Source organism: Diabrotica undecimpunctata, chromosome 5 (assembly GCF_040954645.1).
Source record: "Diabrotica undecimpunctata isolate CICGRU chromosome 5, icDiaUnde3, whole genome shotgun sequence".
In the NCBI taxonomy this organism is placed as follows: domain Eukaryota; kingdom Metazoa; phylum Arthropoda; class Insecta; order Coleoptera; family Chrysomelidae; genus Diabrotica; species Diabrotica undecimpunctata.
In genome coordinates this window covers 107,426,678-107,444,618 of record NC_092807.1, presented here as the reverse complement: position 1 = coordinate 107,444,618, position 17,941 = coordinate 107,426,678, and the positions used below count along the sequence as shown (strand labels likewise).

General features: G+C 32.5%; 1 protein-coding gene across 1 annotated transcript in view; it reads left to right on the top strand.

The window, feature by feature from the left end:
- The window catches only part of LOC140442418 (uncharacterized), a gene marked incomplete at its 5' end in the record, with an annotated part of 80,026 nt that overhangs the window by 38,627 nt on the left and 23,458 nt on the right, over nucleotides 1-17,941 (top strand). Inside the window, 2 exon segments of the mRNA XM_072533490.1 lie at nucleotides 7,774-7,882; nucleotides 13,139-13,281. Of these exon segments, the coding sequence (XP_072389591.1) occupies nucleotides 7,774-7,882; nucleotides 13,139-13,281 (252 nt within the window).

The window sequence follows — 17,941 nt, the reverse complement described above, 5'->3', positions numbered from 1 at the left end:
GGTTGCACCCCCGCTTAGGGGGCTGCAAATGTTAATGTAATTTTATGCCAATTTTGTTTCCCCCTCGATAACAAAATCGACGGGTCCAAGCCTTTTTTTTTAAAAGGAATCATCTGCCAGTAAATGCATCTGTTTCGTTTTCGGTGCGCCACCCTGTATATATATATATATATATATATATATATATATATATATATATATATATATATATATATATATATATATATCTATAACAAGATACAGTTCTCGCAAGAATTGCGTTGAAAATTTATTACTCGACGTTCCGGTACCCATTTTGGCTCGATCCGCGAATCAAAATCCCATTGTCAGAAATGTTCGCGCTAATCCCCGCCCCAATTTCTTCGCCATCCCCACTCTAACCCCTACGTCAACGTCTACCCAAACCACGTCACCATCGACGGTATAAATGAACCGTCATCTGTTCCCAGTGGCAGTAGTGAATTGATTGGTGATCAGTGTAGTAGTGTCTCGGGGTTCGGGTGACTGAAACCTCGGAAGCCTTGAAGAAGACATCAGAGAGGATGTCGAAAGCTCGGCACAATGACAATCAACGCGGTTCAACCCGGAAGACTGGTAATTTTAATATTAATTTTTCTAATAGTATGGAAAAGACAGTCAAGATTTGATTTCACGTACAAAGCGTCTATGTATCTGTTTATACGTATTTCGCCTTAATAAGGCTCATCAGAACAGCTATTCAAAGGCGTTCTCAACGTGAAAAATAAATCTTTCCTGTCTTTAAGAAGCAACACTAAAATGGCTTCGAAACGGACGCAATAGCGACATCTGATAATAAATCCGTAAAATAGTTTCTATTTACTCGTACTATACTATACTAATTTTATATTATATGATTTGATTTTTTTTTTTTTTTTGTAATGGGATTATAAAGCAGTGGTTAACCGTATTCAGCTATTATCTTGTCAAAAATGGGAAAGATTTATGCAGATGCTATTGTAGGGTGTGTATCGAAAACAAGAAAATATCAATATTGATGGATTTCTGTGGTTTGTTTGAAATACTAAAAGATCATTGGTTGAAAATAGCGAGGGAGGAGAAGTTTTATGTTTGATGGGATACGAAAGCAGTCGAAAATACCGTCTATTCCTGGTAGCAAAAAGAATAACATTAAAAAAAAAAGATATTGAATGCCGGTGAATTATTATCGAACGGTAGAAGAAAATTAGGTTGTATATATGAAAAAGAAATTTTGTTTTCGAAATTGCTTGACAAAGTGGTAGCTGTTGGCGATTCCATGTGTATTAAATGGTAGCAGTGCAGAATACATATAATGTTAGCATCATTTGTGAGTACCAATAAATTATCATTGCATCGGGAGAAGCTAAGGCTAGGAGAATTAAGTATCCAAGAGAAGATAGGAATTTTGGTTAGGACGTGAGATTGAGATTCTTTTTGGGAGCAGATCCAAAGAAGGGAGTTTAGCTAGCGAATTGACAAGAGAGTATCCGAGTAAATTTTAGCCTTGAAATAAATTAAAAATTAAGCGGTTTATTTAAATTTGAGAACATTGCACAGAGATATAAATTTTTGAAACGGAACATAAAATAATTATATTTATAATTTTTTTTTTGTCTATAAGTTTTTGTTAAGTAGTATAGGTAACATTTTGTCATTTATTTTATTTCCTTCCATTTCTGTTGTGTGCATTGAGCACTATTAAAAGGCAAATGTATTTCTGAACTCACAAAAGAACCCTGAGATTAAATTAATACTTGTTTTTAATCATGTATCGGACATATTTTCCTAAACTATGTGTTCGAAAGAGCGTTATCTAGAAAACCAAAACAATTTAAGTTAAAACAAATACCTACTGAAAAAAAAACGCTGATACATACATATATAACGAACTTTCCAGACGATATTTTATTAAATAAAATGTGTAATAAAATTTCAGTAGTGTTGCTTTTGTGCCTAATAATATGGAAGGAAAACATCGTCGAAGCCAGTACCGAGTGTTTAACAAGTAAGAAATACAAAAATCTTTATTTTAAATTAAACTAACATAAATTCTCTATATACGCTTTGCTACACAAGGTTGGCCACAATCTTGGTGAATTTTTCTCATGTCATTCATCTTCGAGCATTTACATGCTCCAGTTACTTTTGGATTTTTCCTACCTTTCATATCTTATGCATGTCAAACTCTATTCGCGATATATTTTTTTTTCCAAGATATTTTTAACAATTTTCAAAAGCTAGGTCTCAAATATCTCAAATTTGTTCATTGCACGTGGTTTTAGTACCTACCGAAGTAATGATTTTCTTCTTCTTCTTCTTTTTATATAGACATGACTCTGTCTGTTTTTCAATGTGCCTCCAGTAAGTTGTCATTCCATCGTTTGCGTGGTCTTCCTACTGATCGTCTTCCTATTGGGGAACCGTCTCTTGCCGTCTTTACTACTCTATTTGTTGTCATTCGGCTTATATGATCGTTCCATTCTACTCTTCTATTTCTTACCCAGTTTTTGATGTTCTCCACCTTGCATCTATGTCATATATCTGTACTTCTAGCTCTGTCCCATAGTGTCTTACCATCAATTTTTCTAAGTGTTTTCATCTCTGCTGTTTCTAACATCCTTTTTGTTCTCTCTGTGTCAGGTCTTGTTTCTGCCGCGTATGTCATTATTGGTCTGATGACTGTTTTGTAAATTCTGCCTTTCGTTTCTTTCCCGATATTTTTATTTCTCCATATTGTTTCGTTTAGGCAGCCTGCGGCTCTGTTTGCTCTATTCACTTGATCTTTCACTTCGGTCGAGCTTTCCGTAGCTAGATAATGTCATGCCTAGATATTTAAACTCCCAATCACTTGTTCTATTATCTAACCTTCCAGCTCCAATTTACATCTTAGTAAATTTGCTGTTATAACCATGCATTTTGTCTTTGTTGGGGAAATTAACATGAACACTGCCTGGGGTGATTGCGGGGTGGATTGAGTAGCTCTGCGGTTACTACAGCCGGTCCCAAGCCCGGATAAAATGTGGAGGGTGATTGGCAAGGTTAGCAACCTACCAATCGTAAAAACAAATACTGCTTAAAGAAGTAATGATTTTGTGGAATTCAATTCCAATATTGTAATATTCCTATTTTTCTCTGTATTAATGTTAGTGTTCAGATTTTTTAGTGTATATATGCCATTCGATATTTTGAAAGATCTCAAGTTTTCTTACTAGTTTAGATAAGATTAATATTGTGCTCCAGATCGTAACTGTGGTTTGTCGGAAAGTCGGAACATTCTCATTTACTAAAATATTCTTGAGTAGATAAATTTTTTTTCTCTTGACTACCTTCGATTTAAAATTTAGTTTGTTGGTAATAAAATTCTGATCTTACACGATATTGGACCATATGTGTAGCACTCTATGTTTAATATGGTCATTTCTGTTCTTTTCTTTCTGTTGAAGTCAATTTTTTCCTTGCATATTATTTAAATTGGTCTTCATGAATAGCTTTTCTTGGAATGGCCTGTGGAGGTTTGGAAGGCTCTAGGAGAAGAAGGGGTTGATGTGATGTGTATAACTGTATACAGAAAAAGCGGACATTCACAGCTGTAATAACTATAGAGGGATTAAGTTAATGTCACGCACAATGAAAATTTGAGAGATATAAATTTGGTATTTATAGATATTGAGAAGGCGTATGACATAGTTTCTAGACAAGAGCTATGGAGATGTATGAGTGAAAAATGAAGAAGACACGGTGGAAAAAATAAGTAGGGAAGAAGATAAAGGAACAACGACCCCTGAAAACGGAAAAACTGCGGAAGAAGAAGAAGAAAACAATTGCATTTCTTCTCTATACATGTTTGTAGAGTCTAGTGTAGATAAGTATTTTCAATATTTTTCCTAGTTGTTTTAGATGAGTTATTTCCTTGTGGCTTTCTTTCTTCTTCTTTTTTTCTTTTGTCTTTCATTGGTTTCAATAGGGAAATGATTTTCACATGCGTTCAGTTGTTTGCAAAGTATCCCTTTTTCTCTGATACGTCATAATTCTTAGAAGGATAAATCTAGAAAACGTAAGAATTGGCATAAGCATGCTTGAAGTGATCTTCCGAGAAACCGGCGTACGAATTACTGTGTGTTGCATTAACCCGAAGAGATCGTGTCCTTCAAAGACAGTCAATTGTTATTTCTTCTTGAGGGGTTCATGCAGAGGTGGAGAGTTCTGTAGATTCCGCCATCCTGGGCCTACATTTGGAGTTGCTGATCGGGACGCTCAGATCTAAGAGGGGAGCAGTGTAACGAAATAGCCCATCTCCGATACGTCATAATTCTTAGAAGGATAAATCTAGAAAACGTAAGAATTGGCATTTCAATAGCGCCTGTCTTTCGATGCGGTTTCGATCAGACGAATTAGAGGTGGGACTACCCCCGAAGATTCGAGAATAATACTTTTGGTATATATATATATATATATATATATATATATATATATATATATATATATATATATATATATATTGATTTAGAGTATCAGCAATCGGTCAGGAAATAAAACTCTATTTGTTCAGTCTCAATATTTCGTCACGATTTTGTGACTTCTTCAGGAGAAAACTGTAAATTTATTAGAATAATTAATGATTATATGTAAACAAAATGAATATTTTAATACTTACAACTATAAGAATGAAAATTTAAATTTTTCTGGCATATCTAAATAAATGACATATTTTTGTTTGATTTTATTAAGGAGTTATGGTAACCGCAATATGTTATAGAGTGAATTCCCGTTGTACAATTTTCAGCGAGTAGGTTAAAATAAACAATTACTATGACAGTATTATTCATTTTATAAAGTGGAAAGATGGAATTAATAAAATTGAGAAAGAATCAGGAACACGATAAATTGATCTATAAAATGTAATTGATGGTATGTAGTCAGTTACTGCAATACTGATATTTAGGAATGTAATAAAATTATAGGTACAGTTACTAGAGAATTACTATAATAAGTATGTGTTTAAAGGTTAAGATCTATCATATTATATATTGTTTAGTATGTTGCAGTAGATATTACTTAAATGATTGGTGTCTGTCTTATAATTGATAGATTCAGGAGTTTTATTAATGTGTACCATTTCAAGGAAAAGCCGATTTTTATAATTATCAACTTGTTCCAAGATTTTTACATTATTAAAGTCAAAGTTATTAAATTATTTTACATTATTAAAAAACGTGTCACTCAACACAAAAGTGACTGTAACATACAAAAAAACTCTTGTGCCTTAGTGGACCACCACTTGAAGACAGGACATAACTTTGACTTTAATAATGTAAAAATCTTGGAACAAGTTGATAATTATAAAAATCGGCTTTTCCTTGAAATGGTACACATTAATAAAACTCCTGAATCTATCAATTATAAGACAGACACCAATCATTTAAGTAATATCTACTGCAACATACTAAACAATATATAATATGATAGATCTTAACCTTTAAACACATACTTATTATAGTAATTCTCTAGTAACTGTACCTATAATTTTATTACATTCCTAAATATCAGTATTGCAGTAACTGACTACATACCATCAATTACATTTTATAGATCAATTTATCGTGTTCCTGATTCTTTCTCAATTTTATTAATTCCATCTTTCCACTTTATAAAATGAATAATACTGTCATAGTAATTGTTTATTTTAACCTACTCGCTGAAAATTGTACAACGGGAATTCACTCTATAACATATTGCGGTTACCATAACTCCTTAATAAAATCAAACAAAAATATGTCATTTATTTAGATATGCCAGAAAAATTTAAATTTTCATTCTTATAGTTGTAAGTATTAAAATATTCATTTTGTTTACATATAATCATTAATTATTCTAATAAATTTACAGTTTTCTCCTGAAGAAGTCACAAAATCGTGACGAAATATTGAGACTGAACAAATAGAGTTTTATTTCCTGACCGATTGCTGATACTCTAAATCAATATTTAAAACAGTACGGTCGAAAAAATCATTTGAAATATATATATATATATATATATATATATATATATATATATATATATATATATATATATATATATATATATATATATATATGTAACGATGTTAGGAGTAGAGTTTAGTTGATAAGAGAGTACCGAACTGTAAACTATAAATAAATATATTTATATAAATTCGAACCGCTCGTTTTATTTAATCTCGCTACAATAGTTCAAATGAGTTTATTGCTCATTTGATTTTATCCAATTTTGCCACTTTTTTATCACACGCTAATCTTTTCTAGAACCATAAGTCATGGTATCCAGTCCAGTCTGCTGCCATGTGTCTAGTAATATCGGTGTTAGCCGTCAGTTTCTATAGGTATCAGCAATTAATGTTAATTTTCGTTCCTCGAATAATACATTAAATTATAATTTCTAAAATTTTTCATGTATCACGAAAAAGCTAATAATTAAATGTTTGTTAGTGTACAAATACAAAATTGGTGAAAACAGTACATGATTTGAAATCTAATGTATGTTTCAGATAATAAATTGGCAGTTCAATCGCACCCATCACTTAAATTATTAACCTTTGGCAACAGTGTGTACTATATTGGACATACTTTTCGGGTAAGTTACATATAGAAGTAAAACATTCATTTACAGGGATGTATTATGTTTTTAGCCTAGAGAAATAGAAATATTGCGCTACTATAGAAAAGAACAATAACTTAGTAGAAGAAAAAATGTTTACCTAAAAAATTGAAATCAGAGTTGGACAATAAAATTTTTAAAACATTAAACATCGGCCGAAATTATGAAAACTAAAAAATGGAGTATCGCCTCATCAAAAATATCTCAATTTGAAGGTGTTACGAAGTAAACAAATCTACGAAAATATGTTTGTTATAGTCTGCTATTAAAGTCCATCGTATGCGATCGTGAAAAATTTGAACTAACTTCAATTGAAGACGAAAATCGGTCGTAAAGGCCAGTTCATGTCGTGAATGTTCAAACCGTCGAATTGTACTATATCGAATATCTGCGGCATTAAATATTTCATATAAATGTGGTCATGGGTCAGAGCATCACGTTCGATATATGCTCGGCTTGGAAAAGATGCTCACTTCTTAAGCCGTGTGGTTTCTATGGATTAAACTTGGGTGCATTTCTACGACCTAGAAAAAAAGTAGCAATTAATAGAATCAACATACTCTGGATCTCCAAAGTATAAGAAATTTCGCGTTTTAAGATCTGCTGTCGAAGTACCCGCTTTTTTTTAACGTTTGAGACACAATGCAAATTTATTTTCTGGGTAAATTTAGAGCAATGCATGCGAATTACTTGTCATCGTTACTGACCACTCTGTGGAAAAAAATGTTGGAGTAAAGACGCGGAGAGTTGTTAATAGATATTTTGTTCTTGTAGTATAATACCTCTGCGTACAAATCGGATGTTTCCATGCAAAAATGCGTGATATTAGGTAATAATTACTCGAATTACCCTTCTTATTCACCAGATCTGCCCCGTTCGAATATTGTGTCATTGTTCAAATGAAATGTAAATGTAAAATCTAAAATGTCGAAATTTTTTTCTAATGAAGTGATGATAGAAGCAGTAGATGTATCTGTTGTTTGCTTGTAGAGATAATAATAAAATAAAAAAACTGAAAGGTCTAAAGGCGTTACAGGCATTGTAATAAATGCATCCAATTAAAAAGAAAGTACATTAAATTATAAAATACTATGAATTTCATATTTTATTTTTTTTACAATAATACTAATCCTTTTTAGGGTAACTGGTATGCAGCTACGCTACATTGCAAATCTTTTAACATGGACCTAGTCAGTATTGAATCAAAAGAAGAAAATGACTTTCTTTTCCAAAGCATGAAGTCAGTTTGTAAGTATTGTGAAAGTGACTCAAAATAAAAATAAGCGAATCATACGAATAGACATATACTTAATGCGTTGAAAATTCGTAGATGAGAAAATTGAAAACCAGGTTTTAACCAGGTGCAGTCTAGCATCCTTAGAAAGTCAAGATAATCAAAGAATAACAAGTAATTACGAGCCCTTGGTCGTCATCATGTTTTCCGAAACCTTTATAAGTTAGCTACTGCGTAAAATAATTATTTCACCGTGAGACCATATCACTGCTTGATCTGCCGCAACCATGAGACTTTCTTTCGTCTTACCTATCTTTTTCCTTTTACGTTTTCTTAAATTGAATTGAATTATACAACAAAATATATAATATTCAAGTCTAGCCCAAATATTGTGTTTTCCTTCTCTTTATAATTTTTAAGACCAGTCGATTTGTATTCATCAATCGAAGAATATCCTTATTGGAGGTATGTGAGATTCATAATATCTTTAGGATCTTGGAATAGCACCATAATTTGCATCGGGATTTTGATATCTATATCTCGTAGACCACATGTAGCCTCTCAACATATGCATTGATAGGTTCCTATTCATTAGAAATGGTTTTCATGTCATAAAGGCCTTCTGTGATATTTTAATTTTCTGGTAATTTTGTATCTGAGTAACTTTTATCGAGTATACTATTAAGTTCAAACATGACTAGACAATCAACTGAATTCAGAAGATTGGGGTTGGAAATTGATAGATACTACTCTGGAACCGATTAAAACTTTACTCCCACCTGCTCCAGAAATCTCCTCAACACTATTTTTTGCAATTGTAAAAAAGGTTGTAGTGCCAAATGTGGCTGTAAAAAGTCGGGTTGCTGTGTTCTCCAGCGTGTACCAAGTGCCAAAGTCAATCTTGCCCAAATGTCCAGTTGAGTACAATAGAGAAAGATTTCTGTGGTTTTAATGAAAAGACCAATGACTCAACCAAATTTGAACAATTTATGAAAATCCAGCAAGAGAAAGAGGAAGAAGAAAACATCGAAGAAGACTTGTCTGCTGAAGTAGACTTTCAAGAGTATGAATCTGATTAAAATATCTAAAGAAATCAAAACAATAGTTAACAAAATAATCAATATCAATAATAAGGTAATATCTAGAACTTGACGGGTACTGTTTCCTTAAATTATCCTAAAATTGTCATGACAGTTAGTGCAGTAGGCCTACAGGGGAAACCACGGTAAACAACGCGCCGAGTACACTACCTCATAGGTGGCGTGGAAATATGTGCATATCATATATAATGTGACTCTTAGAATCGCGATATCTCAGGAATGGTAACTCTTAGGAAAAAAACCATAAAGACCATATTTGTAGAGGTTTTTTTTTGATAAAACTTACCATTTTCGAGAAAAATCCAAAAACTTCAAATTTTGACCTTTGACCTCGAATAACTTTTGTAGCACACATACGAACAACGGGATCTATAAAACTTTATTTGTAATGGTAAACCCCAAATCTCTACCAATATTTGGCTTTCTGGGAATTTTTGTTATTTCAAATGTCTATATTGACAGGAGTATGAGGCGAAGCGACAAAAATTATGTTAACTATCGAGTGTATTGTACGTATATTGCTGCCTTCAAGACATTTGTCATAACTCGTAACGTTGATGTTCATCGTACGGATATATATTGTGGAATTTACACTTTGTATAATAGTAGGAGCGCTTTTTGTATCTCGCGATCTAACGAGCCACGACTGCTTCACTCCATAAAAATATAATGTATTGTAATTACCATAACATAAATATATCAAAGTTACACAAATATTAGTTGTCATTTTTTACTCTTTTAGGTTTTGTTAATCTCAGTATTACTAGTAACTGCCTTTCCATTTATTTCGAGGCTTTTGATGTTCTGATTGCTATTTAATCCGGATATTCTTCGGACTTTGTTCCATACTTCAGTCATGGGAGTGTTTGCATTTAACGTTGATACATATTGAGTCCATCACTGGCGTATGGCATTTCTTGTTGTATTTTTGGATATAGCACGTTGTTTTCCGTATTCAATTTTATTCTCAACAGTTTTGTAGCGCTTGTATTGGTTAAAAGTTTTTTTTGCTAGATTCAACTGCTGTTTTGCATTAGTGATTCCATGGGACAGGTTTGCGTTGTTTTATGCATGCTGTCTTTCCTATTGCTTTTTCTGCTGATTTTGTGATAAAGGTAACAAGGTTCTTTAGTGTCTCGTCTATATTCAAGGTGCTTTTAAATGTGGTCATATTGCTTTCGATTACATTTTAAAAAATATTCCAGTTAGGGTTTTATAAAGTCCATTTTGGAGTAAATATCTGTCCACATTGGATTTGTTATTATGAATAAAAAATGAATAGTGATCACTGTTGTATAAGAAGTCGAGTCTATCCCAGGTCAGACCTGGTTCGCATATTGTAAGGTCTATACATGAAGATTTATCGTTCTGTATATTAAATCTAGTGGGCCCGCCGTCGTTTAAGACTGAAAGGTTGGACTGTTCAAATATCTCTTCTAGCAGTCTTTCCCTAGCATTTATAGTAGAAGAGCCCCATAAAAAGTTGTGGGCATTAAAATCGCCCAAAATAAGTCTGGTTTGGGAAATTTGTTGTAACAGTCCAGTTAATGCTTCTTAGTCTACTTGCGTTGATAAAGGTTGATGCAAATTGCTTCTATATTAGTTTGGAGAGAAATTACAGTGGTTTCAGTTGACTTTTTTACAAAGATAGCTACTCCGCCACTGGTTTTTTCTTGGGTAGTTCGATTTTTGTAGTAACTTTTAAATTGTTTTAAAGCTTGTATTTTTTCATTTTTGAAATTAGTTTCCTGAAGACAAATTATATCTGGATTGTATCTGGCCAGAATTATTTGGAACATCGGAAGGTTATTGTAAAAACCGTTAATGTTCCACTGCAAATTTAAAGAGAAGCCAGTGTATAGTAAATAAAAAACTGAAACTTGGGATTGTTACAGAAGTTAATGACTCGATCCCTGAGATAACTTACTTTCAGTCTCTGATATCTCACTCTCCGGGTAGGTCATCTGTAAATGTATCAGTAGTTTCTTTCTTATTTTTGTACATCTAAATTTAATGGATCATTGTTTGAAATAAGGGTATATTGCTGTTAGTATTTTCACTAAAGCTTCTAAATCGTTAGTGTAGTTTTTTATGACGCTGACTGGATCCTGTGCACCATAAACATTTTAAAATAGATCGAATATTTGATTAAAATTAAAATGTTGGCGTCTTTTTTTTACTTTTTTTTTTGGTGTTTTGGATGGAGCATCATTTGGTTTAACAAACGGGTCTAGACTTGGGTTTTCTGAATCAGTGTCTTGCGCTGGAGGAGGTGTGACTATTTCTTCCAAACTGCGTTTTGGGCTATTTTGTGTAGACTGGGTTGTATCTATATTGCTGATTGGTTGTGCAATTTGAGTTTTTGAGGGGTTAGTTGGAAGTATTTGGGGAGGTGCGGATTGCAAAGATGTTTGTGAGTGAGGGTTTTGGTTATAATTTTCAGAAACTGATTCTTGCATTCTTGAAGCTGTAGTATGGCCTTGCATTTTACATGAAAAATATACCAAGGAATCTTGTGACAACAAAATCCTATAGTTGGCGTTATCATAATTAATTAATATGGATTCAGGTATTAATGAATACGGTGGTGTGATAAAAATTTGTCGTCTACAACTATAAACGTGGATGAATTTCGGCAAACCAGCACTTATCTTGAAAAATGAGACGGGAGACATGGTTTTAAGGCCCAATTTTTCACTTTCTTGAGTTACTAAAGCTTGCGGAATGGTGGGACAAACGTTTGACAGAATTACTCTTTCAGCTGGAGTGACTAGTTTGCGTGCTTGGACTTGTTGGTTATTAATTTCTATAAACTCTCCATAATTATTCATAAAATGTTCAACAACGTTTTTTTTTGCAAGGTACATACACACTCTGTTGTTAAAAAGCCGTGAGGAAAATAGAATATTTTTGAGCTCCATCAACATTCCTAGTGGAATCAGGTACTCTTGAAGTTTTAGGTTTTTAATGGCTGGGAATACAATAGCATGATTTTTGGTAGGGAATTGTTGTTCAATTACAGCAGAGTTTTAGTATTGTTTTCCTTTTGGAAGCTTCTGTTGTCAGTAGTCCCGTCAGTTGGATTTAACATCTTTTCTTTATAATTTAAAATTAATTAAGACCTGGAATACGGACCTGTTTTAGAACAGGCAATTTTATCATGTCATTATAGATAACGAAAAAACTTGTTTAGAGTTTTTATATCAAGCAGACTTACGATAAATACAATAAATTCCTGTGAAATGACTCTGTTTTATATAATTTTAAAGAGTACTTACAGGATGGAAGAGAACGAACTCTTATGCACTTATATTGAGAAAATTAAAAAATTTTAATGAATAACTAAAATATACTAATCTAAATAACTGATTTTGTTTGGAGCTGACAAATTCGCACTAATTAGTATACCTGTTAGGACCGAACTCACAATCATGTTCTGTTCTTGGCAGAACTGAAGTTATCTGTCGCCTCGTTCATTCCGTAGTGGCAGTCCATTTTCACCAATGATGTTTTCAACTTTGCCTTTTACCACATTAGCATTGAGATCTCCCATTATTATCGTTATTTCATGTTTTTTCTTGCGCTGTATTAAAACTTGTAAATCACTATAGATCACTATTATATAATATTGATATTGATTGGGATGTTACAATCAAGTTTTAATTCATAAATATAACATAAATCATTCAAAAATCTGTGGCAAATGGACTAGTTTCCGTGCCAAACACACTATCACCATCATCATTGATTGGGATACGATCTGAGTAGCATACGATCTGAGTGATAGACCACATTTGTAACGCTTTTTTTTATAGCTTCGCGTATTGTGATTCAGACACCATTCCAGTGCTATTTCTGGTTATAACTAATATATTATCTTATTTTCAATGTTGATTTTTCCTGAATCAGGCTTATCTCGCTTATTCAAAGGATATCAGTATTTAACCTGTTCATTTCTTGGATGGTGTTGTGGGTTCCAGCTGTCTTCAAGAGTTGTATTAATTAGCTGAATTGGTATAGTGTGTCGGACCTTCAATTTTTATACTTATTTGCCTGAATATTTCAGCTGGATCATACTCAAATTCTATTCACAAACAAAACTATTTACAAAATTAGAGTTTTATAATAAACTATGTATGGCCTCAACAAACAAAACTTTTGCATTTTCAGTGGGTAAATCCGAACGTTGGACTAGATTGTGGACTTCAGGAACTAGTTTGCCGTACAATAAATGGGTATGGATGGCTACAGGTAATCCAGTTGTTTATACCAACTGGTATCCCGGTGAACCGAACAATCAAACACATCAGGAAGTATGTATAGAAGTGAAATATAGCGATACCGAAAAGAGTCTGGTCTGGAACGATGTCCGATCGAGTGCAGACAGACTTGCACTTTGTGAAGCAAAAATTGATAAACCGCGTTTGTAAATAATTGACGTAATTTACAATGTAACTAGTTCAGTTCCTAAATTGTAATATACCGATAATAAATATAAAAGGTAGTTTTTTCTTTTTCTGATCTGAGTTCCAAATGGTATTCTTAACATTTTACCCACCTTTTGAATTTTAATTTTAAATGTCTACGACGAATTGTTCGTATTTTCTGGCCTAACATCATCAGAAACGAAGATCTACTACACCTGAACGAACAAAAAAGGGTAGAATATTAAATAAGGTCCAGAAAGTAGGGTTGGATTGGTCACACACTCACAAAAAATAATTCCTGTATTGCAAAGACTGCCCTAGAGTGGAATCGACAAGGAAGAAGAAAAAGAGGTCGCCCAGTACAAATTTGTAAAAGAGCTATCACGAACGAGATAAAAGGTCAAGGAAAGTTTGGAATGAGGAGAAGGCATAAGTGCAAAATAGAACCCGATGGCACTATGCTCCACTTAGGGGCTCAAGAACTTTATATATATATATATATATATATATATATATATATATATATATATATATATATATATATATATATATATATATATATATATACAAACAACACAGTTTATTAGGGCTGCAGTCAGTAGTAGTCAGTCTGTCTGCAGCCCTAATAAACTGTGTTGTTTGTTTATATCGACAGTCAATAATATCCAGTATTTCTTATTATATATATATATATATATATATATATATATATATATATATATATATATATATATATATATATATATATATATATATATGACGAATTCGCTAACTTACCCACGACTCTTAATTCTGATATTTTATGATTTTTGTGAGGTTTTTAGGTTATAAAATTGGGCAGAATATAATTATGTATGCACAGCAAATCGACAATCTTGGAAAACATAAGATATGAATAAAGTATATAGCGATGTTAGAGATAGTCATAAAAGTGTGAATTCGACAGCTAAAAAGTATAACATACTAGAATCAACTTCAAGAAGATATTTACAGAAGTATCCCGATGAGGTAACTTACAAAACTCACTTTAAACAAATTTAGCCACTATATTGCAAATTTTCAAAATAAATAAATATTTAACATTCTACCTAAATTCAAAGAAAAATGTTTGTGGCTTAAAAAGCAAAAAATTAATTAAAAATAAGTTGTGGCCAAGAAACTGGGATTCGTACCAAAGGTCCTGGTTGGGATTAATATTCCAGTTGATGCCATTCAAGACCGATTCGCTCTAGCGATATTCCTAATACTTATCCTTCCTATATCAAAATTAAAAATTTGCTTTATTTTCTTTCATATTATTTAAGATATATTTTTACTATTATTAAATATTACACAGGCATATTAAATCTTTCTCTTCTTCAAGTGCTATCTCCGCGGCGGAGGTCGGCAATCATCATAGCTATTCGGACTTTTGAGACGGCTACTCTGAAAAGTTCATTTGATGTACATCCGTACTACTCTCTCAGGTTGCGCAGCCATGACATTCTACGCCTCCCTATGCTTCTCTTTCCTTGGATCTTTCCCTGGATAATCAGTTGGAGCAAGGTGTATTTCTCTCCACGTGTAATATGTTCGCGATAGTCCAATTTTCTTGTTTTAATTATATTTAAAATTTCTAATTCTTTATTTATCCTTCTCAGAACCTCTTTGTTTGTGACGTGTTCTGTCCACGATATTTTCAGAATTCTTCTATACACCCATAGCACGAATGATTCCATTTTTTTTATTGATGTCATATTCAAGGTCCAAGATTCCATTCCATAAACAAAGTCGAAAAAACATAGCACCTCGCCAACCTAACTCTTAATTCAAATTTTAAATCCCTTGTACATAGCACTCTTCTCATTTTGTTGAAATTAAATAGACAGTCAATCTTTATTTTTCATATTATTTTGCAATATATTTTACTATTATTAAATATTACAGACATATTCAATATATAAATAGTCAAGTTTTTATTTGCATTTGTGTAATATTTGCTAATTTGTTTCATAAAAATGGAAGATTTAAAAAGATTGTGTGTTAATCAAGGTGGTTTGAAAGAGCTTGATTTGTCCGAAAAAAGAGGTTTGTAAGTAGTCCACTCACTATCCAACCGAACTTAGTTTTATGAAGGAATGGGCCTGAAGGTTTAAGTCGAATTTGTCCTATGCATAATGTTTCCCAAAACAAATCAGCACCCATGAGAAGATCAATTTGTTTGAGAATGTGAAAATCAGGATCTGCTAATTTATGACATGAAAGTATCGCGTCCAAATGACCATGAAATGAACTGGATAATGTATCAACAACAAGATACAAATAGCTTTATTTTATACAAAAGTGATTAACAAAGCATATGCAATATACAACATGAAAATTATTAATTTGTCAAAATTGACATTAGTTACATTCTCATACTTATTTTAATTACATTTTTCGTTTATTTTTTTTAAGGTCATTTCCCATTACTTCACGTTACCGCCTGCCTTGAAATCACTCCATTTCAAATTTCAATATCGTAAATACAAAATGAATACAGTTAGGACGGAGTCTTAACACATTGTGTTTTTATGAACCTGATTTCGCAGGATAGGTTAGTGGCTCCCTTAAAGTAATTTGTTTATGGCAACTTATAAAATCAATGAACCACTGTTCTTTTCGGACTGCACAAGCACAATAAGGGAGGAAATTGTCGGGATTACAGACCAAAAATCTTTCACTTGTCGTCCTTGAGACATGGAATTTCTTTGCAGCTGCTTGGATCGATATTTGCTTTTCTTGAATTGCATTGTATGCTTTTAATAGGTTTTTCTGATCTGCTCAGAAGAAAAAGAAAAGAAAGAAAAAAAGAAATGTTTTATGTCTCGACGTGCAAGAAAATGTACCTTTAGCAGTGGCCCTACGTCCAAGACGTGATAGCGGTCCGAGGTAAAAGACTAGGCTGGAAAGAAAAATAATAATAAATAAACAATAAAATAACCGTTTTGTCATATTTCTCACTAAGTACGTTGTTTAAGTAGTTGCTGGTGTAGACCTATACACTCTGTGATTTAATTTACTATATCTGTTCAGTGGCGGATCCAGAAATATTTTGTCGGGGGGGGGGGTCATGGGTCTTAAGGGTTTAGATTTTTGCACGTTGATATGATTTGTGCTTCATGTAAGGGGACCATTTTTTCAATAAATATTATAAGCCATATATTAAACAAATGAGAAGTTATTAAAACCCAAATACCCTACGGGTGCAAAGAAGGGTACAGCATTAAGGGATCTTAAACTTAACCAAAAAAAAAAATAATTTAAACCCACATAAGTACTCTATGACAGTAAAATCAAGTGTACAAGACTACTAAACCATAGGAAAGTTATTAAAATATAAATACTGAAAAATCAGGGACTGTCAATTTAAACTAGTTATTTTAAAAACAATTAGTTTAAACCCACCAAACCTATAGCTACAAAATTAAGAACTAACCAAGGATAAATAAGTATAAACCAAAGTTAAGTAATTTAAATGCAATAACTCAATGTAAGTGTAAACATTAATGAATGTATTTAACATTCCTAATAAACTCTATCTTATCGTTGGATATCCGAAATTAATTTGTAAAAACATTCATTTATTGGAAGTGGAGTGGAAACATGGACTCTCGGAATTACAAGTATGAGGCATATAGAAACCTTTGAAATGTGTGTTTTTCGAAGAATGCTGAAGATTTCGTGGACAGAGCACGTGACCAATAACGAGGTGCTGAGAAGAATGAAGACTGAGAGAGAACTCCTAAATATTGTAAACAACAGAAAAACGAGTTATCTAGAACATATTTACAGAGAAGAAAAATATAACTTTCTACGACTCATAATGGAAGGAACAGTAGAAGGAAAAAGAGGTCCGGGAAGAAAAAAATGCTCCTGGCTGAAGAATCTAAGAGACTGGACAATGGCATTCGATACTAAGAACAGCTTAAGATAGAGAGCAATTTGCTGTAGTTATAGCCACCCTTCCGTAATGAAGAAGATACCTTAAGATTAAGTGTAAACAGCATTTTATTTAAATTGATTTATTCAACAAAAAACATAATATAATTAAGGAATGGTTATTTCTACAATTAGGCATATTAGGCTATAAGTGAGTGAAATATTTTTTACTCGGTATTGAAATTTTTCTCACGAATTGTCAGCAACAGCCGGCAACGAGTGGTAAATAAAATTTCAGTCATTAAAAATACTATAAGCATAAGATAAGTAAATATTATATAATTTTATAAAAATGTATTCTTTTCGCCTATCCGATTTAGCAAATCGCTCTATGATTGCATCAGCATCTAGAGAAATTTCAGGATGCACATTGATGAGTGCTAAACCAGTTAACCTTTTCGCAGAAGTTCTATTTCTAAGCCAAGTCTTTAGACGCTTAAGCGTAGAACGCTCTGTTGTTGCTGCATAGACTGGCAGTGTAATTAATATTTACAGAAATATTCTGGTATTTGGATACATATGAATATCGCAGTTTTTTAATACTTTTAAAATACAATGAGGAAGTTTTCTATTATTTTGCACGACT